The sequence below is a fragment of the Euwallacea fornicatus genome, chromosome 11, assembly GCF_040115645.1.
Source record: "Euwallacea fornicatus isolate EFF26 chromosome 11, ASM4011564v1, whole genome shotgun sequence".
In the NCBI taxonomy this organism is placed as follows: Eukaryota; Metazoa; Arthropoda; class Insecta; order Coleoptera; family Curculionidae; genus Euwallacea; species Euwallacea fornicatus.
In genome coordinates, this window is record NC_089551.1 from 3,236,680 (window position 1) to 3,258,029 (window position 21,350).

Here is a 21,350-nt window from a genome sequence, read left to right on the forward strand (position 1 = left end):
GTGTAGCGTTATCATTACGTTACAATAAATGGAATCACAAGTTTGAATTCAGCTTGTTATTCACTTCGATTTTTTAAATTAAAACACAAAACAAGTCGAACAAAAGTTTATTTACTAAAAGTGGTAACCATTTGAAATTTCGAAGTGTATTTTAATACATAAGGCATATGTTAACGATGAGATACAAAACCGAAGTTGGTGTTCTTCACTGCAATCCTAATTTGTAGGTATTGATCCTTATCGGTCACATTATTAACAATCTTTATACAATAATTAATGGTTTAAAAGTTTGAAATATTCTGTAACAGTAAAAGTTTTGCGTTTATATTACTATACTGAGTGATTGGAGAAAAGCTAATGAAAATAAACATTCAAAATTGAAAAATTTTAAGTTCAACCACTCAGAATATTATCATATTATTATAATGTCAGTTATTAGTATCAAACATGTGAAGGATCATTTCTGCACGTTCACATATTGATTTTGTTAGCATTAAGTAGAAATTGGTCACAGATCAAATTCGGGAATCCACCACCGACTGAAAAATCTATCAAACCGCCCTCTCAAAAGACAAAACGCGGGGCGTATCGGTGCAGTTTTCCATAAGACAATAGTATACATTTTTACAGAGAATGTACATGACAAGACCCATTAAATCCCCGCCTTAAAAGTTTTAATTTAAAACAATTGGTTTGCACTAATCGAGGCCAAATCTATTAGATTCGTTAAGCGATTTTCAAGCTCTACTTGAAAGAGGCGGGCTGTGTCCACCCAAATATCACTAGAAATTGTGCCAAATGCTATTATCCGCTAACTTTTATGTACATGAAGGGCAGGATTTTTTGAGGCAGCTTGTTGTAGGCAAGCTGGAAGTCAAAGAAAATTGCTTCTGTTTTAGATATAAGTAATTAAATCTTTACTAATGATCATTAGCGGTCTCCAGAAAACATGCTGGTAGTTACGGCCAGAAAGTTTCAGTAAATTTTTCGTCTAAATGGCATTATTTCGCTGTTAAAGTTAATTTTCACGATGAAAGATTTAGAGACAAACTTCTATTAAGTATAGCTTAAAGTTAAAAATTAAACTAGTTATTTTCGTAGTGAGGTAATATTGCCTTCGAAGTGGCTAAGGTTGAGTGAACAGGGGAAGAGTATTTACATAGAAAAATATCGTTCAATATAAGTGGAAAAATTGCGCTAATTATTTTGCCTATACCAAGCCTTATCCAGCTCAATCTCTGAGATCCAGTGAAGTAACTCAAACTTTGAAAAATATGGGAAAAGATAAAACTCTAATTCCCCCAATTTTGGGCTATGCGGAAAGAGGTGCTCTTAACGGAATCTGGCATCAACTTGAGATCCTAATACTACTAATAAGATTAAAACTATTCAACAATAAAACGTTCAAGTAAGAAAATTCAACAGTCCTATCTAATAAACAGCTAGAGTCACAGCATTCATTTTTGATTCGGAAAAACATACCGCAAACGAACGTTTTCAATTATTATTATTATTAAGAAGGAATCCCGTTCACACGTTGACGGGAGTGACAGCTTTCTTGTCCTTTTTCTTGGAGGAGACGAAAGGCTCGGTGGTGCATTTAGGGCCCTCTTCGGGACTGTACGACCATCGCACCTTGGGCGGTTTCTCGTCCGGTGTTTTACTTTTTCGAGTTTTGACAAACTCGGTCACCTTTTGTCACTGAATCTCGCAAAAGGGGAACTTTTGGCCCTCTTTGGTTTCAGTATCGGCGGTGCTCACGTCGTCAGCTGTTTTAGGGCTTTCCGCATTGCTAGTGCCTCCCTGGCCACTAAACAATAAAACAATAGTTACAGTATTGTATATGTCAATCCAAAGAAATGTAAAAAAGTTCTAATCCACAATTTGTATTGGTTGTGAGGTTTTCTCGGGCCTGGCCATAGATCTTTCTTTTTCCTTATTAAATATATTTCAGTTCCAGCTGATGAAACAAAAAGTAACTTCGTTTAGTACATGTGCCGGCTTCAAGTAGGTGAATGAAATATTAAGAATGTTTATTGTGTGTACTCGCAATAGAAAACATGTACTCCAGACGTAGTAAGTTAATGCTTTGTTAAACAGAACACGTAAACATTGTTTTTAATTATATTTAGTTAATATTATATTGAATGAAAATAGTAATTTTTTTAGTATGTATAAATAAATAGTATTCTTGATAGAATGGCGAATGCAAATTATAGTATATTTTACATATTTAAAAAAATATTACCTTATAATCTTAAAGAGGTTTATATATTCATTTTACTACACAATCAGGCATTCCGCTTATCGGCAACTTAAAATAAACAACACTAAAACACAGCTGCGTTGTTTTGAAAGCCGTTGTATTTATAGCTTTCGGAAACAGTGATTCATTAATTTTGGAATATTATAACGTTGTGTTGTGTATCTTCAGAGAAAACATAACAACAGATATATTTATACATCTTTTGCATGTAACACAAAAGTAAATAAAACTGACGTACCTAACGGATCCAGGAGGGCACATTGATTGTCATCTAAGCGCCAGTGTAGACACCATCGGAGGACGCGAAGGTTTATTTTCTAAAATCTTCTCTATGTCCTGCACAATATTGGCGTTCAGCTTAGGTATGAGCTAAAACGTAATACCACAAAGACATATATTACATATTTTAAACGTACTAACACTGACCTGCAGAGCTTGAATGCTCTCATATAACTGCTCTACATTGCTGGCGCCCAATAACAAGCACTGAACAGACTCGTTCTTCAAAGTCCAGGCAACAGTGAGCTGAGTTAGCGTACAGCCGAGTCTCTCCGCCAAACTGCTCAGTTCCCGCACTCGTTCCAAATACTTCCTGTTCTCTTCAGGCTGCGGTCTATCCTTCATCCACCCATACCCCTTAAAACAGACTTTAGCTGAAACCCATTACAGACTAACTAGCACGTACGTCTTTATTAACTGTCCCCGAAGCAACGGTTTCATCTTCCGTCCAAGAAAAGGAGCTATATTTATTGCGGAAACTCGCCCGGGAAAATAGCTGGATGTTCCCATCGTCTTTGCCTTGTGACAGTCCCATGGAAATGGGGGACCACGCCATTAATCCTGAGTGCTTAGATCGTTAAAAAATCTAATAATAGAGTAAAAAGTGATCGGTCGTACCCACGCCGATTTTATTGTACAATTCCGGCATATAAAGCTCGGTCTTTTCTCTGCAGAACATGTGATATTCGGCCTGCTCCATGATGGGAGTCACGCAGTTGAACTGCCTGCAGTTGGTATAGGCCTCCATTATTTCCACCGGGGACCATCGGGCGGTGCCCCAGTACATTGCCCAACCCTGATTGATCACGTAGTTCATGGCCCGAACTACCTCTACAGAAATCCATTTCGTTTATTGGAAAAGCATTATTTTTCGACTAGCGTAATAGTACCTTCCATGGGACACATTGGATCGGTTTTATGCAAAATGACTACGTCGATATAGGTGAGCTGAAGGCGGCCTAAGCTGGCTCGGACACTTTCAATTATGTGCTTCCTAGAAAGACCTCGTTCTTCGGATCTGAAAAATTATTATTTTTTGATCGAATCGAGATGGGAAATAATTAAGTTCACCTCGTGCTCCAGTAAATTTTCGTGGTGACAATGAAGGTGGTGCGTTTCCAGCCCCGACGCGAAAGTATCCTTCCTAATTCTACTTCGGCCCGAGTTCCTGGATCAAATCAAAATTACAACAAAAACCGACGATCTGTGAGTGTTTCCTCACCGGAATGGGCCTCCGATAAATCAAATACGTTGATTCCACTTTCTACGGCTAAAACTATTATTTGTTCGGCTTGTTCCTCCGTTACGTTTGGACTAAATGTGGGCCAAGTTCCTGCAATTGCACGAATTCCCTTATTTACCTTCTGGTTATGCGACAGACAACGTACCTAAACCTATATTCGAAACTCTCAGTCCGCTCTTCCCCAAATTTCTATACCGCAACCCGGGAGTGGCGTTGGTAGTTCGGCTCAATTGCAATGGCACCCCGGGGGTGGAATGCGTCAACCCGCCCAGGAGTAGCTGCTCTTTGGTGAAACTACCGTCTTTATCCGCAAGACCGCTCAAACTGCCCCCGCTGAACTCTTCCATGCAATCCAGACTCGCTATCGGTGCCCTGCACCTGAAAAAAAAGGAGTGGAATTGGGTTGAATTACCAGGGCCCCCCCAATAAACCTCAATCTCTCCACTTAAAGCTGCGATTTAATTTCAATTGATATCTCGATGCCGCACTGTAGGTAATAATCTATTTATCAAGCCTGTAAAGCGTGGATTTCACTAGGCCTGGATTAGGGCGTTTCCATGGCAACTGGCATATTGCCATTAGAGATGCATTATGACGAAGGCTGATTAAGTTAAAGGCATAATAACTGTTTGACTTCTTACCCGTGATACCCCAACGTTTAAGAAAGATAGAGATTAGGGGATTTGTGTAGGTAAGTCCGGAAAAAACGCCTAATATACGGGGTGTTTTATACTGAGAAGTGGGGTCGGGGCATTTTACCGTAACGAAAATATTTTATCTAGAATATCACTATAGGGAAATAGCAACATATGCAGGGTGCTTCATTTTGGGGTCTCAAAACCAGCGCAATTTTAAAACCATGAAGAACGAAGTTTTGAAGTTACAGCTCCATGAAGGCCCGAATTATATGAAAACCGCCGAAGATAGCTACAAGGGAGTGTACCAAGGAAGTGTTTCTTGCGGTTGACACAATCATAATTTTCAACAATCTACAGGATTTCCCGTGGGGAAAAATGAAGTCCCAAACGCTTAAAAGAAATTATCAACATCAAAACGCAATCAAACATGTTGTTATTGGTCCAAGTTCTAATGGAAAAGTAATCGAGAGGAGTACAGGGATTTCTACAGGGAATCTAATTTTAATGATGATTGAGTCTAAAAAGTCGCATAATACACAGGGAGTTCTACAGCGCGGCCCATTTAAGATGGAAACATCGCTGTAACTTTTGCATTTATATTTCGATTTCGAAGACCAAGGCCCAAAAGATAGGGAATAAAAAGCTCTATTTATGCCGTAAAAATGATTTTGCAACTCATCAGACTAAGGCCTAATATACTTGTTTTCTATGTGAAAAACCGAAAAAAAGGATGCGTTTTTGTGTATGAAAAAAACAAGCACGCCATTGAATTCAGCATTCTTTGAAATGTCCCTTTAAGATTTCATCAAAAAATAGCAATTATTAACCATTTTTGAGAAGTTTATTTTATCAAATTAGCTATAAGAACAAATAAAAAATAAAATAAATTAAATCTTGAAAGCTTCCACTAGTCCACCTTCTTTTGGTCATTTTTCAATTGTGGGGTTATTTCCTCACAGGCTTTACGTATGCAAATTCGAAGATCTTTGATGTCGCGAGGAAGCGATCTATGAACATTAATTTTGGTCGTGCGCCACAGAAAAAAGTCAAAGGACGTAAAATCGGGAGATCCAGGAGGCCATTCGATTAATGGACCGTTGCGACCTGTCTATTTATGTTCGAAATGTAAATTTAAATATTGTCTCACACACTCGGAATTATGAACTGGTCTGCTATCTAATTGAAAACAGAGGTATCTCAAATAAGCGAGGCGCAAATCGTCCAAAGCGTTCACGACTTCTTGCTGAAGAAATTTGAGAAAATTTGGACCATTCGGATTTCCATCCGAAAGGAAATTAATTTATCATTCACTTTAATTCGTTTGAATTTGATTTTGTCGCTATCTTGATGAAAAATGTTGTTTGCAACTATGAAAGGAATTTCTCTGAAATGGTTAATGATTGTTGTTTTTTTAATTAAATTTTGTTCGGGTCCATTTTAAAGAACGCTGAATTCAGTGTCGTGCCTATTTTTTTCCGAACAAAAAAAAATGCTGTAATCTATTTTTCCGAGTTTTGGCATAGGAAACAAGCTATATTAGATCTTGGATTAGACAGCAACTTTTATAGCATATATCGAGTTTTTTGTTCTCTACCTTTTGAGCCTTCGTTTTTGGAATCAAGTTATAATTGCAAAACTCACGGGGGGTTTCCATTCCAAATGGGTCACGCTCTATATGAAAAACTGCAGTTTTAGCCTCACGGCGATTTCTCAAATATTCCGTGTGAGTGATTGGTAGATTCAAAATACCACTACTGAATAATAAACATCATCTACCTACTTACCTGTATATCGTAGGTGGATGAGAGTCTTCGCTAACATTATCGTTGTTGTTATTGTCGTTACTTGAGTAATTGCATAACGCTAACTGTGACATTATTAACAGTAACAGCTAACAAGTGAGAACTTTTCTTAACACTAGCGGCTATCTAATAATTGAGTGTGTTATCGTTAGGCACTAGACGAACTCTTTAGGGTAATAAGGCAAGATTCTCAACTGTCAAGTATTCTAAAATAGAAAAAAATGGGTCAAGTTATCATGGGCGAATGTAGGGTACAGCATGATGCCCAGAAAGTGCGTTTGGCGGATTGTGATTAAAGGAAGGAAATCCGTCAAGTTTTCTAGCAATTTGATTCATAGATGGAACGTTCCTAAGTGATATATGTATCATGAGGTGCTATATATATTTTGAGTCCGATATTCGTACCCGCGACTTGGCACCAATTCAAAGAAAACATGAAAATACGAAAATGCCTTTGAATAATTTATAGTTTAATCTTGAGGCTCTTATTATCGACCCTTGGAAATGCTTTACTTTCGGGATTGACTGCTATATATTGTAATGATTATAATGCCCCAGTTACATAATGTCTGTGTTATTTAAACTTTCTGGCAACATGCTCAAAACAACAATTTTGCTAGTTCCACTACTGCCCTAGAGCTATGTGTGGTGGTCTACAGAAAGTTCTAGGTAATAGAGAGAATGTTGTAAGCTTACGTATATAAAGCTATAGGAACCTATGAGCTTCGGCATATCACACTCTAATCCCTTTCCAAAGAAATTCGACCTAAAACTGATGCAACAGACATGAGAAGTATAACCTTATAGCTCTGCAATAATTGGAAAGAAAGGTGCTCCCGAAGGAATGCCGCGACCGATTACTGAGCTAGCGATAGCGATAGGGACGCTGTCGCAATTTACAAACTATACCGGATCACATCGTTTTCTGGGCCAAATTTGCAGTTTTGAGGGCGAGTTGACACAGTTGGACACTTCGGTTTCGTCATTGCAGCAACCGAATCGCGAGCTACGGCTGCGTATAAGCTGCCTGGACGCTGCTGTAAAACTGGAGCGTGCACGGGAATTCACGTGACAATTTTCGGCCGACGCTGCTGTTTGTTACGTAATCCCCCCTCGTGTTTTCATCCAGGAAAATATTCCCAGATCCGAGCACATGCCGTACGGATCGAACGATTTTCAAAAAAAAAAACAAAACAAACGAATAATAGTAATAAGAAAATTAAAAAAATAAACAAAGATAAAAAATCTCCCTTCCCCCTTCGACCGGCACCGGCCGGTTGTTTAAATTAAATTCCGCCGTGGACTGTTCGAATTTCCGTTCAGCCCAACAAAGGACATAGTTTTTAGCTGCCCTTCACGTCAGACCAAATTTAAATAACAAACATCCCAGACCTATAGACAGAAGCGTGGCCCGGTTTCACAGGTGACGTAACGCGCGTCGCGTGACGTCAATACGCCAGTAAAGCGTCGATACGATACCGGACAGCGTCCGTGACATCGCATCAGACTGCAGTTTGCATTCACTCCCTCAATTACGCACGGAAGTCTAAATATATTGCGGGTTAAGGACAGAGCCCCAGTCAGAAGGTTGAGGTTTTCTTATCATTTTCCTAGTTTTGTCGTCCGATGAAAAATGGGGAAATTTGATTTGTTCAAGATCCGGCCCGTGTCTGCAGATCTAACAGTAATTATTGTTGTTACTGGTTCCATTATTCCCTAACTGAGATAATAAACGAAGGTACCTGCCGTTATTGCGGAACTAGTTGGGACATAAAACTCGTTCAGAGTCCGATTTTATCGAAAAAACCGTAATATTGTTTTTAAAATTTGAAAAATTCAGTTTCTCACGCAGCAGTCAAAATCACAAAATTAAATATTATTACTAACATTAAATTAAAAATGTTCGCAATAACTAATAGAAATGTCCTCCGCCCTCTGCCATGCACGCGCCAATTCACCTTAATAGTGATTGACGAGCTGTTTCGAGTACATAACTGGTGAGTGTTAAATAATGGCACACGACTCAAGTGTCGGATTTCGAAAATGTTAATCGCAGTTTTATTAACTACCAAGTTTCAGTGACCCCAAAAATACTCAAACGGATACATGTCGGGTGATCTGGGAGGCCACGCATGTGGCCCGGCTCTTCCCATCCACGTGATTTTACTGACTGCAGCTGCTTTGCGTGCATTGTCACTTCCCAGGCAAATTACAGAGTATATTTGCTTCTTGAGCTAGTAAAAGTTGAATCTTCAAGTTTCAAATCCGCTTTAACGAGAATGGCTGCTTTTAAAGAGAAATATCAAGGATTCTTTTTATGGGTAAAAATATATAGAAATAAAAATAATAAAAAACAAAAAAAAAAATCTTTTTTTTCTTTTCAAAAATGACACACGCTAAGCTACGAGAAAGTCGTGGTCATATAAAGTCAGGCATGTCACCCCCAGTATGCGACCCCCTGCACGGACAAACAAAAAACCACGTGAACTTTCGTAAGTTTTCTACCTTCAACTTTCCCGATCCGAAAATTTCGTCGAAATGAGCCGCGTTTTTTCCAAAAAATATGAACGAAGAACGAAGTTAAAATTTGCCGGAACGGGCAGGGGCATTACGGACCTGAACTTATTGAATAAAAATTCGCCAAAAACGCACCCCTTAGAACCTCTTAATGGCTTATAAAACGCACTGCAAAATGAAGAAGACCGGAAGAATGGTAAAAAAACAAGATATTTGAGTCATGTGCGTCAGGCACGTTCGGAAAAGTCGCCAATCAATGTTAAGGTGAGCTGATGCATGTATTGAGGAAGGCGATGGTCAATTTCAACAATTATTGTAAATATTATTGGTTAACCGAAACATTCGGTTGTTCACCGAGACTTTGTTTTGACCAACTATATCCAAACCATGTTTATAGATGGTAAAAGATCGGGAAATCTATTTATAAACATTAATTAGGAATTTGACCGCGTCTGACCCAGTGATCTACTACACGAAGTATGCTATCTTCATACGCAAAAATACTTCATATCATCAAAAATATCATTAAAAATCCGATTGATAACCAGACAACTAAAGGTGAAAATTGGCGCCATTGTTCATTTCCCTGTTTCTCCCGGATAAGGGCTCCCTCAGGAATCGCCGCTTTCACCATTCCTTTATAATTTATTGTGACATACAGGATCATACAATAGTGCGTCAGACTTCCTCAGCTTCCATACCAATATAATTACCAGTTTTTTCCTTTTGCAGGATTACACAGCTCATAAACATGTATTTCCAGAAATTATTTTCCAATATGCAGGGTGACCGCAAACAGTGTGACCACACACACCTTCGTCATTTTAAATGGAACTTCTAGTTTTTTTTTGTTATTTTTGCACCTCTAGTTAAGTTTCAATTTGAGTTTATGTAAGGTGTGTTGTTTTTAAGTTTCCGCGTTTCCGAGTTATTTAGAAAAATTTCCGAGCTGCAAGGTTCCACGGAAATCGCGATTCTGCGCTAACCGCCATGAATTCCGAAATCAGTCTTCTGGGGCTCAAAGGGGACCTAAGAAGCTACGTTTCGAGGTGTTTTAAGTAAAAAAACGTCCTCCGCAACCGCTGAATTAGGCCTCCGAAGATGCATGACTTTAAACCTCCTTCATTTGCTTATTTCAAATGAAATTTCCCAATTTTCTGGACGGCGTCGTGTTCAGAATTCAATCTACTTGTGTTAATATCACTAGCATAAGTTCTATCGGCCAGAAAAGAATTTTTCCCACTTTCTCCCAAAACAAATATCGTATCAATCAATTCTTCCCTTGAAATTTTTTCAATAAAATATCCGCAATTTTCAAACATAAGAGCGAATAAAAATCGAAAAACATGGAAACTATTCATTGTTTTACATCCATGGCAATCGCAAACTGGAAATTGTAAAAAGCGTACTTCATCAGCCACACAAGATGTGAGAAACCGTGAAAAATGTCATTTTGACATTTTTCAAGATTATCAAAATATTGAGAAGCTAAAAAGGGGCAATTTTGAGGAACTCGGAACTGGCTGGGTTTAAGGTAAGAGTAATGTTAACAAAAGTTTTAGATTTTTTAATTATGAACACGATGTCGTCCAGAAAATTGGGACATCCTATTTGAAAAGAGCGAATTATTGAGGTTTAAAGAGATGCAAGTTTGAAGACCTATTTTGGCGGTTGGGAGCACTTTTTTTCTAAATTAAAACACGTTAAAACGTAGCATATCAGACCCTCTATCAGCCCCAGAAGACTGATTTCGAAATTCACAGCGATTTCCATGCAACCTTGCAGCTGTCAAAATTTTCCGAACAACTCGGAAACTGTGAATTTCAAAGATTGGACACCTTATATAAACTGACTTTAAAATTTAACGAAAAACCGAAAACAACAAAAAAGTTGGGGGGTTCCGTTTGAAATAACGATGTTGTATATCGTCACACTTTCCGGGGCCGCCCTGTATATTAGAAAATAATTTTTGGAAATACGTGTTTATGTGCTGTGTAATCCTGCAGAAGAAAAACATTGTCAACTTTGTTGGTATGGAAGCCAAGGAAGTCTGACGCACAATTGCAGGACTCTGTATACAAAAAGGGCTCGAAGAATAAATAATATAGGGACAAAAATCACTAAACACGTTCGAAATATAAGAACCGAAGTGGCTAAATGGACAAAAGATTTTCGATCATTGACTTATAGTGATAAAGGGATCGGTACGACAGATATGAGTTTATCCGCAGGGCATTGTTGGACTGGGGACGCATACTAAGGGCAAATGCAACCGGAAAACTAAGCAATGCCCACAAACAATAGAACAAATCGCACCGAGACTGATTACAAAGATAAGACACATAACCAAGGACTCTAGGAATGCACACGCATGAGAGGAATAACTCAAAGACTGCAAAACATTAAGGCAAGATGGAAAGAGTGTCGTCACAAGTGGACCATTTTGAATCCTCTATGTCTTCCAAGACAAGCAAGGCAATCCCACTCCGTTTTTCATTCAACCGCTCCACTGAAACATTTCCAAATTAACTTTTCCCTTTTTTCGTTTTTTTTTTGTGTTTTATAGATCACCATCTAAGGGTTTTTATTCCAAAGGCAGAAAAACCGGACGATTTATTCTCTGGGAATTAAAAATTTATACGTATCACAGTATGCGACTTCTTTTAGAGCTAAACAAGAAGTGCGGAAAGATTCGATTTCCCTATCATCCACTCACATACACACAACAAAGTATACGGGCCAATTCCATTGCTGCTGTGAGGGTGAACCAGGTCACTGCATCCCTCTTCGACAATAAGTGGTCTTGGACATCAACGGTTTCGCAAAATAGAATTTCATACATGAATTTTAGACTAGACCACTTTCTCTAATCCTACTGTGCAAAAATAACCGATGGTGCTGTATGACTGGTTGCCAAGCCACATGAGCGAAGCTGCCGCAGCGCCCTCGCACCGCCGACAGGGCGGGCTTTCTGTAGAGGGATAAACAAGGGGGCCGGTGATCAATAGGAGAGTGCCAAATTTGAAAAATTGATTTGGGGGCTGTGTTTGTGAGGTAAGGAGGTGGCGATGCTATAATAGGTTGGTGAGAGATGCAATCGTGAAAGCGAGCGGCTGACCTACTATTGCGGAATAATACTAAGTGGTGGAATATGTTTATTCTGCAATGAACTTTAGGTACGGAATGGATACGATGCGTTGTTAGGGAAACCTCTTTAGAGATTCATGAAGCTAAAATTCACTCCCGCTAAGTTAACAAAAGCATTTTTCTTGACATGGCGAAGGAGTTGTTTTGAAACTTTTCTCCTTTTTCAATTTACCATATTTAACTATTTTGCGAGTACCTTCCGCACCAAAAACCCTGACTGCATAGTATATTTGGGATTTAAGGAGCCCTCCAACGAGGTCCAATCCTCCATTTACATTCGATCCCTAATTCCGGAACCGATAAATCATGGTCTAAAGTGGATGTGTCTAGTTAAAGATAATGGATGTTAGCTTTAAGCAGCGCCATTTTATACGATATACGATTAGATCAAATTCGGCAAGTCGGGAATGGGAAAATAAAACTTGTTAGCTGAAGGAAATTACCGCTTGCTACAGGAAATTGGTAATTGGGTCAGCAGAAGGCTGCAGGTAAATTGTTGTCACTGGATTATAACGGGACGTACCTTTCTTTGCTGAACGAAGCCTTTTTGCTGGAAAAGAAAAGGTATGTCAAGCGGGAATTACAGGATGTTGGAAATTAAGCAATTCTGACTTACAGGAGCTGTAAATTAAGGGCATCCTGTTCGTCGACCAACAAGAGCCTCTGCTCTGCCAACTCCTTCAATTCCCGCTCCCGCTCCCGCTCCGATTGCCTTTGATGCAGTAAATCGTTGTCAAGTTGACGAATTTCCCACTGTTCCCTTTGGGACCGGTGATGTTCCTGCAGGATAGAAACGTCGTTTAATTTAATGAACCACAAAAAAACATTTTTGACGGTTTTTCCTGTTGTCTCGGCAGCTGCCTGTAGTATGTAATCAATTCAGGTCTGTTAATTATATCTTTTATAGTTTTTTTCGATGCATAAACGTGAACCCTGAACCAACTCAGACTGGCGACTGGGTTCCAGATTCGCAGCAATTGGCGCATTTGGTCATGGGGCTTCATAATTATTCGCCGAACAATGAATAGTGGATGCAGGAACGCAGCTCGTTTTACATAACTACATTGTACTACAGTCCGTCTTTTATAATTACTAGTATTTGTTTACGTAATTGGGAATTCATGAAGATAGATAAAAATAAAATGCGCAACAGCGAACTTCCTTTATTCTCATATTGTCAGTTATCGAAAAAGGATGCTTGGGGTTCAAGATTTGAAGCAGGCTCTTACTCCAGACCTCCGGAAGTCTGGAGCGAACATCTCCATTGAGGACGTCAAGAGTTTGACCGCACCTGGAGAAAACTACGGCTCGCTTCTGCTGTCTTTGACCATCCTGATTGAGGATGCTGCTTCGGGCAAAACCGAATCCCTGCAAGCTGTGGCGAAAGCTGTGCCAAAAAACGACTTCATTCAGAACTTCTTCATGTCATCTTTAACTTTCAAAAAAGAGCTGCACTTTTACAAAACGGTTGTGCCCAGAATGAGGCGATTTCAGCTGGACCAAGGTATGGAAGATGTGGTGGACTTCACTGCAAATTTCTACGGGGGGCGGCTGGCTCTGGAGGGGTACAGCGGTAAAGCAGACAAAAACGCCGTGATTATAATGGAGAATCTTAAGACCAGGGGGTATGTCATTGCGGAGAGGAGTGTTGGGTTTGATTTTGATACTGCCTGTTTGATTATTAAGGTACGTGGTACTAGGTGTAATTAGCGATAACTTCTTTACTTAAGATTCCAGAATATTGCCCTGCTTCACGTGCTGCCCATTGCAATTAAGATGAAGAATCGCGAGTTATTTGATGTGATGGTAGAACCGTATATCCAGTACACAGATGTGTTTACACAGTCTATGTCTAAAGACATGCAAAATGAGTCTGTAAGTGCCCTTTTAGTTTTAACACAGTAACGGATCCATGGCTAAGGACCTTTGTTGTACCTCAATTAAAGATTTCGCCCTGGATTTACTACCATTATGAACGGTAAATGATAGAGAATTTTTATAGCATTCAGTGTGCAGGGTGTGTTTTTTCAAAGTATAAAAGGCAACATCTTCAAAATTATGCCGGCGATGGAAAAATCCAAAAACACGTCTTCCACAATATGATGGGGTAAGATGATTGGGGTTGTGATGAACTCACTACCCTCTACTAAATACGTCCCAGCCACCCCAAGTAATTTTTTTTAATAGCACAGACACGGTTGCGACATATCGTCGAAAAGCACTTTCAATTAAATTTTCAATGTTATCGAAGCTTCTGGAATTTCGCTCTGAAATGTATCCGATAATGTCGAAAATGCAAAATCACAGCAAGGCGCAGAATTAAATGGTTTTCAATCAGGAATAAGTGATAGAATTGATAATTAAATAAAAGCGTGAGATTTGCCCTTCAATAATAATAATTTTTCATAATAGATGTTTGGGATTTTCCATGCAAGCGTGCAAACGCCATTCACGTGTTTAACGCACATTAACAAAAGTTTCTTTAGAAGTTACACAACACTCAGTAGTAATTCCCCGTCTTAACTCTTCAAATGCCTCTGGTCGAGTTTTGAAGGCTACAGATTTCAAGGGCCCCCACGAAAATAAATCTATAGGTGTGGGATCGGGAGTACCAGGGGGCCATTCTATCGCTCTTCTCCTTCCAATGTATCTCGCGGGATAATTGTTGTCGAACAACTTCAAACAAATGTGGCCGTGCCTCATCGTGTGGGAATCTTGGTAAATTCTCCAGTCGCCATTCTCGCTCTGCTGATTCTCTAGCTCACAGATTATCAATGGTTCAATAGCACTCTCTAAAAGGTCACGGTAGGTTTCATCATTCAAATTACCATCAACGAAAAAGGTCCTATGATAGCATGTACAAGGATCCCGGCCAAAGCAACTACATTTTGGGGATATTGATTGCTTGCTTCACTCACAGCATGAGGGTTTGAATCATTTCAGATTTCACCATTGTGCCTATTGAGAGTATCATTTAGGTAAAATGTGCACTCATCACTGAAGCAAATGTTTAGCAGCAGTTTGGGTTGATTGGCAGTCAAAGCCTACATCATCTCGCAATATTCAATTCGTCGGTCTGGATTATCCTCATTCGATTTCTGATAAAGTTGAATTTTGTATGGTTGAAATTTGTGTAGTTTTAGAACTTTTCGGACCGATGTTGTTGATAGGTCAGTTAAAGTAGACGTATGCTCCACGGATGGACAATCATGGGTTTTGGGCAAATTGTCCGATACCTTCGATTTGAATAACCTCGTCTAATATCCGAGGTCGACTCCTTTTTTACTGGCCATAGAACTGGTTTTTTCAAATTTCTGTGTTAATTTCCTAACGCAGGAAGTCGCTGGCGGAATATTTCTGCAGTTCGCAAAGACAACGTTCCTCAGTATCATAAATAAAAACGATTTCAACCCGCCTCGCTATTGAATAAACCATGTTTCGATTGAAAATTTGCGGGAAGAAGCACGAAGTGAAACTCAGATAATAAACAGAATTCGACGATCACTGGGTAGAAAAACGTCCATAAATACCGATAAAACCATTTTTTACATTTAACATTATTATTTATTCTTTGATAAGATGTGAGGCGAGAAGGTGAATATCGTTTATACGCTCCCATGGAAAGTAACGAAAAACATTTCAAAAATTTATTATAGAAAAAAAATGGATAGCGGTAATCTTCCGCTTTGATTTAATTACAACAAAACTTTGAACTAATTACCAATTCTATTACTGCTTCCTGATTGAAAAACATTTAATTCTAGGCCTAGGTGTTTTACAAAAGCGCCTTGATTTTAGAAGAATTTGAGGGCGAAATTCCAGAAGCTTTGACACCATTGAAAAGCTTATTGAAAATGCTTTCCGACGATATGTCACAACCATGCCCGTGCGATAAAAAAAAACTCTGGGTGGCTGGAGTGTATTTGGTGGAGGGTAGTGAGTCCATCATACCCTCCATCATCTTCCCCCATTATATCATGGTAGACGTGTTTTTGGATTTTTCTATTGCCGACGTAATTCTCAAGTTTTTGGCATTTATACTTTTAAAAGACCCACCTTGTATATACGAATACATTAGGTCATTGACGTGCCGCAGCCATTTTGCATCCACCAATCATGCAATTTTTTTCTTCCATTTTTGCCTGAATCTTATTTGAGGGAAATTGCGATTTCTACGCCTCGAATTGCGGCAACTTCAAACGCGTAGCGCCGAACCGTGCGGCTACATACGTACACTTTCTGCTTCGTATATCAATATACACGGCGTCCCAACTAAAATTTGCACACCACGAAATCTCCGACTTTGTCCAAATGTGGGAAAAATGCTAAAATATGTCAATTTTAACTTTGTGGGGGGCCAAATGTTATTTTGATTGCGAAGTGGTTTCTGCGTCCCTCTAGCGCCCAGGCCCACCCCTTGAAATGCTATAAATGGCTAGAGGGGCTGAGTGACAGATCGCGTTGAACCTTCTGGCATTCTCTATGCAGAAACGTTTTTTTTTTTCAAGTTTGAGCGATTCGTTTGGCGAATCGCGAAATTGTTGCAGGCTCATTGAAATTTTCAGTGTTAATATTCTGGTACCCTCTCGGTCAAGTTATAAACAATTTTTTTTTGGGTCGAACGGGCTAAGAAATGTTATCTAATCTACAGTAATGTTTGAAATTTTAAAACAAAAAATTTGACTAAATGTGCGAGGCTGAAAATAAATAATCTTTTAATTTGTACTTGATTTCATAACTTATCGCCGTTCAGTTGAGTTGAATACAAAAACCGTAATTTGTAAAACGGTTTTTAGCACCGAACGAAAAACTGAATTAGTAAAACTACGAAAGCTGCTGGTAAAGTGCTATAAACATAACAATTGTGCCAGTGTTGCTGCGGGAGTTTTCAACAAAAAACATCTGGAATATCAAATTAGGCGTCGGTCCGTTGCTAATTTAATTGCAAAATTTGATGAAATGGGCTTTGTTACAAACAAAAAGCATGACCGGCAACATCCTATCCAAAATGAAGCTGTTAAAGTGACTGTTTTCGGTCATCTTTCAACGGATAACAGACGATCTGTAAGAAAAATTGCCCAAGAAAGTGATGTGTCCGAAAGTAGTTTTCGTCAAGTTGCCAAAAAAACATAAGTTTCATCCATTCAAAACGAGACTTGTTCTAAAATTAAACGAAGATTATCTGGATCGGCGTTTACAGTTGTGTGAAAATTTAACTGACCGCTTGATAAATGACCCAGGTCGACTGTTATAACTGTCGGTTCACTGTACAACATTTGTTTCTCTGATGAAAGTACGTTTACGTTTAACGGTGAAGTGAACAGGCATAATTGTCATTAATGGAGTGACATAAACCCGCACATTTTCAGTGGAAATCACACGCAAACGCCCCAAAAATTAAACGTATGCGGGCGGGCATTATGGGCGACCACATTATCGAGCCACTTTTTGTTGAAGGCAATTTGACTGGGGAGTTATTTGCAGTTGTTAGAAGACCTTATTGAACTTCGAATAATCCGAATAGTGCAAAGAGACGTAAACCTCGAAGGAACCAAATTTTCTTTTGACACGATGCGCATTTTCCTGGACAATGGACGGGCCGAAGAGGTCCCATCGAATGGCCAGCTGGATCCCCGGACCTAACCCCCCTAGATTTATTTTTATGGGACCACTTAATATCTAAAGTTTGTGCTACAATACCTGCATCCCCGCAAATACTTCGAGAACGAATCGTCGCAGAGTGCCGTTTGGTCACGCCAGAAATGTTACAAGCTGTACGAATTCCCTTGTACTATTGCGTGGACGTTGGTGGTGGATATTTTGAGCAATACATTTGTTAAATTGAATTGTGTTTTCGTAACCACTTTTGTTTCCTTTCGCAGTCACTAGGCAATGTCCTGAAAAATCAATCACTCAAACTTGAAAAAAAAAAAAAACATGATTGCATACAGAATCGAAGCAGCTTCAAAATGAAGTGTCAATTTCTCTCGCCACTTAAAGTTTTTCAAGAGGTGGTTCTGGGCACCGGAGGGATGCAGAAGTTACTTGAAAACCACGGTACAATTTGATCCCCCCTCGAGTTAAAATTGACATATTTTTACATTTTTTTCACATTTGGACGACATCGGAGATTTCACGGAATTTTAGTCGGGACACCCTGTACGGGCATTCTCGGAGCCAAATTATGCATGTGCTGGCACTTTTAGCTTGAGTACAAAGTTCAAAATAGAGCTTTAATTGATCTTGAACTTAAGTTCCCATTAAGCGTGCTATTAGTCTTTTAAATAATTAGGGTCTACTTCATTCAGATCGAAGACATTCTTAACCTAGCAAGCGACAACCCCAAGTGTATCAACCACCTGAGGAACTTGGAATCGAAATTGGAGCAATGCTATCGAGCTTCTCACGACCGGATACCTGGAAACAGACCATTTTTGACCATCACACATAACGATATATGGGTGAACAATCTAATGGTCAAATTCGACGAAAACGGAAAACCGCTAGAAAACAAAATCGTAAGTGCATTATCGGTTTTCGCGCTTTTACAATGTTTATTTTGTTATCTCGTTATAACATTATACAAATCAAAACATCTCAACTACGCCGGTGGAAGATCAGCAGATTGGCAACTGGGAAAAGTTCAAATGTCATGAAAATAATGCGAATTTTTTTGATTTGGCCCCATTACCCACATCGTCCTTTTTGTCGGCAGGTGGACTATCAATTCCTCAACTTGGGCTCTCCGGGCAAGGATTTGATATTCTTCATCTTTGATAGCGTCCAGAACGATGTGATCAGGAGTAGATATCAGGACTTAATCCGGACTTATCACAACACGTTGATCTCAGTTCTGAAAGAGCTCAAAGTGGACACAACCGTCTTCACATTGGAAAAACTTGAGGAGGAACTGGAATTCGCTGCCAAGGAAACTTTCGCAATTGGTCAGTGTTTTGCGATGCTCAGGCCGATTTTCGCGGTCAAAGAAAGTGTAACTGATGTGGAAAACTTGAGCAACGACAATATTTTCCAATACAAGAACACTACCAAAGCTCATAGGGACAAGCTCTGCCTCTTAATTGAAGAGTTCGCAAAAAGGAAATGGATTTAGATGAGCTAATCATTTATGCATTGCGGGGGAATTTATTAATGGTTTAAACTGCACAAATGTTGAATAATTCAATGTCAATTATAGATTTATAAATTACTCAGAAATTTCATTGGTTTTCAAATGCGCAATTCGTTTTCAGATGCATCGTTGCACACTTTGCATTGTCTTTCCACGAACTAATCAAAAGTTACGAGGATTGTCCCATAAGTACCCGACCTAACATATACATGGCGATTTTTTTGTTAAAAACTCACAGAGACCTAACCTCAAAAAGCTTATGTTTAAAGCTTGAAAGTGCTACGTTGATTTGTATTTATTGTGGGGCCGTTTTTACTGAACGATTTCATAGATTTTATGAACGTGGACAAAATTGGTCATCGATATGTGATTCAGTACTTTCATTTGGAAGGTCTTGGTCCATCCAACATCAAACTGGAGTTAGATTCTACTCTGGGGTAATCTGGCATTTCGTTAACAGCTCTAAAACATTGGATGACAGAGTTTAATAGAGGTGGTGTGAGTTGCCAAGACGAACTTCGCAGTTGTTGATCCAATGACACTCCAGATTTGACCACTCTATATATTGTGGCGGTAATCCACAACACTCTACTGGAAGATCAAAAAGCACCTTATATCGCATTTCGATCCAGAAACTGAATATGAAAAAACTGTGCACAAGATGGGTACCGCAAATACTCACAACTGAACAAAAAGAGCTCCACGAGGATATTCCAAGGGAGTGTTTGGCAAAGTTTCATAGCAATAAAGTCGAATTTTTACGTCGATTCATAACCATGGATGAAACATGGGTCTATCATTTTACACCTGAGATGAAAGAGCAGTCAACACAAGGGGAGAATCGACTCCAAAGAGTGTGAAAACCGTTCAATCGACAAGAAAGTTGATGCGGAAAAAATAAGGAAAAACCGACCGCATTTGGCGCAAACGAAAGTGTTGTTTCATCAAGACATCGCACGAGTTCACACTTCGTCATCGCGATAGCCAAAATCAATCAACTTCGTTTCGAACTTTTCCCTCACCCTCCCCATTCGCCAGATTTAGCGTTCTCAGATCATTTCCTATTTCGAAACTTGAAAAAAGGGCTTGATGAAAAGAATTTTTCAAATAATGATGAGGTGGAGTCCAAAGTTAATGCTTATTTTGAAATGATTTCTTACCATAAACAGGGTATAGAACATCGTTAAAAAAAGTGTGTCAGTCTCAAAGAGGACTATACAGGGTATTTCATTTGAAGCTGTGATTAAAGATTACGCAAAAACGGTACCTTGTACGAAAGAGTTTCACATAAAAGTTGTCCGGTAAAGAGGGCGACACGTCATGCAGACAGTGACTTTGAGCCAAAACGTCATTTTAAGGTCATTTCAAGGGCATTTTGTTTCAATCGATAACTCCGTATTTTTTTTACAGATCCTTGTAGACCTTTAAAAAGTGGATATCTTTTATTTTGAACAATTTTCTTATTAGAACTTTTGCTGCAAAGGTATCCTCGATTTTTGTCAAATTTTTGAGATAGTCGAAATTATTGCATTTTTTTTTCTAGAAAAGCTTTGCGATACATGTTCTGTTTAAAACTCATAACAATCCTTCTATCTAATTTAAAAAATATATATATATTTTAATTTGGTAAATTAATTTAACATCCTGATTTGAAAAACTTATGGAACCAAATGTTCAAAAGAATGTCCTTTCTGCTGCAAACAAGTCTCAACTCTTATTCGAAAATAATCGTTTACTCTGCGCAACATCTCATTTATCAATTGACACACATTTTCAATTCTCCCCTTCATGTCGTCTGCGGTTGTTGGTACTTCTGCATAAACCTTGTCCTTTAGAAAACCCCAAAGGAGAAAATCTAATGAGGTCAGATCAGGAAACATAGGTGGCCAGTTCAATGGACAGCCCCGTCCAATCCATCGACCTGGATACATTCCATCCAGAACCTCGCGAGATATTCTAGAAAAATGGGCTGGACAGCCCTTATTATGATACCACATCACCCGTCTAATCGCAAGTGGAATGTTTTCTAACAATTCCGGAAGATTAATACGCAAGTAATTGCGGCACTATCTCCATTCAAGTTTCCTTCGGTGAAGAAAACCCCAATTAAAAATTCTCCAGTAATACCACTCCATACATTCACTGACCATGGTCTTTGATGTTCAATTTCTCTAAGCCAGTGTGGGTTTACAGCACTGCAAAAATGCAGATTATGGTAATTCACTACACCATGGTTTTTCAATGTGGATTCGTCCGAAAACAAAATGTTGGAATAGAAATTTGCATTTTGATTTAATTGCTGCTTTGCCCAATTACAAAAACTGACTCG

General features: G+C 39.0%; 2 protein-coding genes across 2 annotated transcripts; one reads left to right on the forward strand and one right to left on the reverse strand.

Annotated features, from left to right (window-relative positions):
• Positions 1–91: 91 nt before the first annotated feature.
• Positions 92–7,351, reverse strand: Hk (Hyperkinetic). Its single transcript, XM_066287402.1, has 11 exons — positions 6,925–7,351; positions 6,211–6,434; positions 3,934–4,166; positions 3,768–3,878; positions 3,617–3,713; positions 3,436–3,563; positions 3,164–3,376; positions 2,952–3,106; positions 2,693–2,902; positions 2,505–2,635; positions 92–1,810 (listed from the first exon to the last, which is right to left on the reverse strand). Exons 2-10 carry the CDS (start codon positions 6,300–6,302, stop codon positions 2,534–2,536), a joined length of 1,341 nt encoding a protein of 446 aa, XP_066143499.1. The 5' UTR covers positions 6,303–6,434; positions 6,925–7,351; the 3' UTR covers positions 92–1,810; positions 2,505–2,533.
• Positions 7,352–13,032: 5,681 nt separating this feature from the next.
• LOC136341980 (uncharacterized) lies at positions 13,033–19,099 on the forward strand. The gene is made up of 4 exons (XM_066287406.1): positions 13,033–13,578; positions 13,630–13,767; positions 18,201–18,410; positions 18,608–19,099. Exons 1-4 carry the CDS (start codon positions 13,087–13,089, stop codon positions 19,001–19,003), a joined length of 1,236 nt encoding a protein of 411 aa, XP_066143503.1. The 5' UTR covers positions 13,033–13,086; the 3' UTR covers positions 19,004–19,099.
• Positions 19,100–21,350: the final 2,251 nt, after the last annotated feature.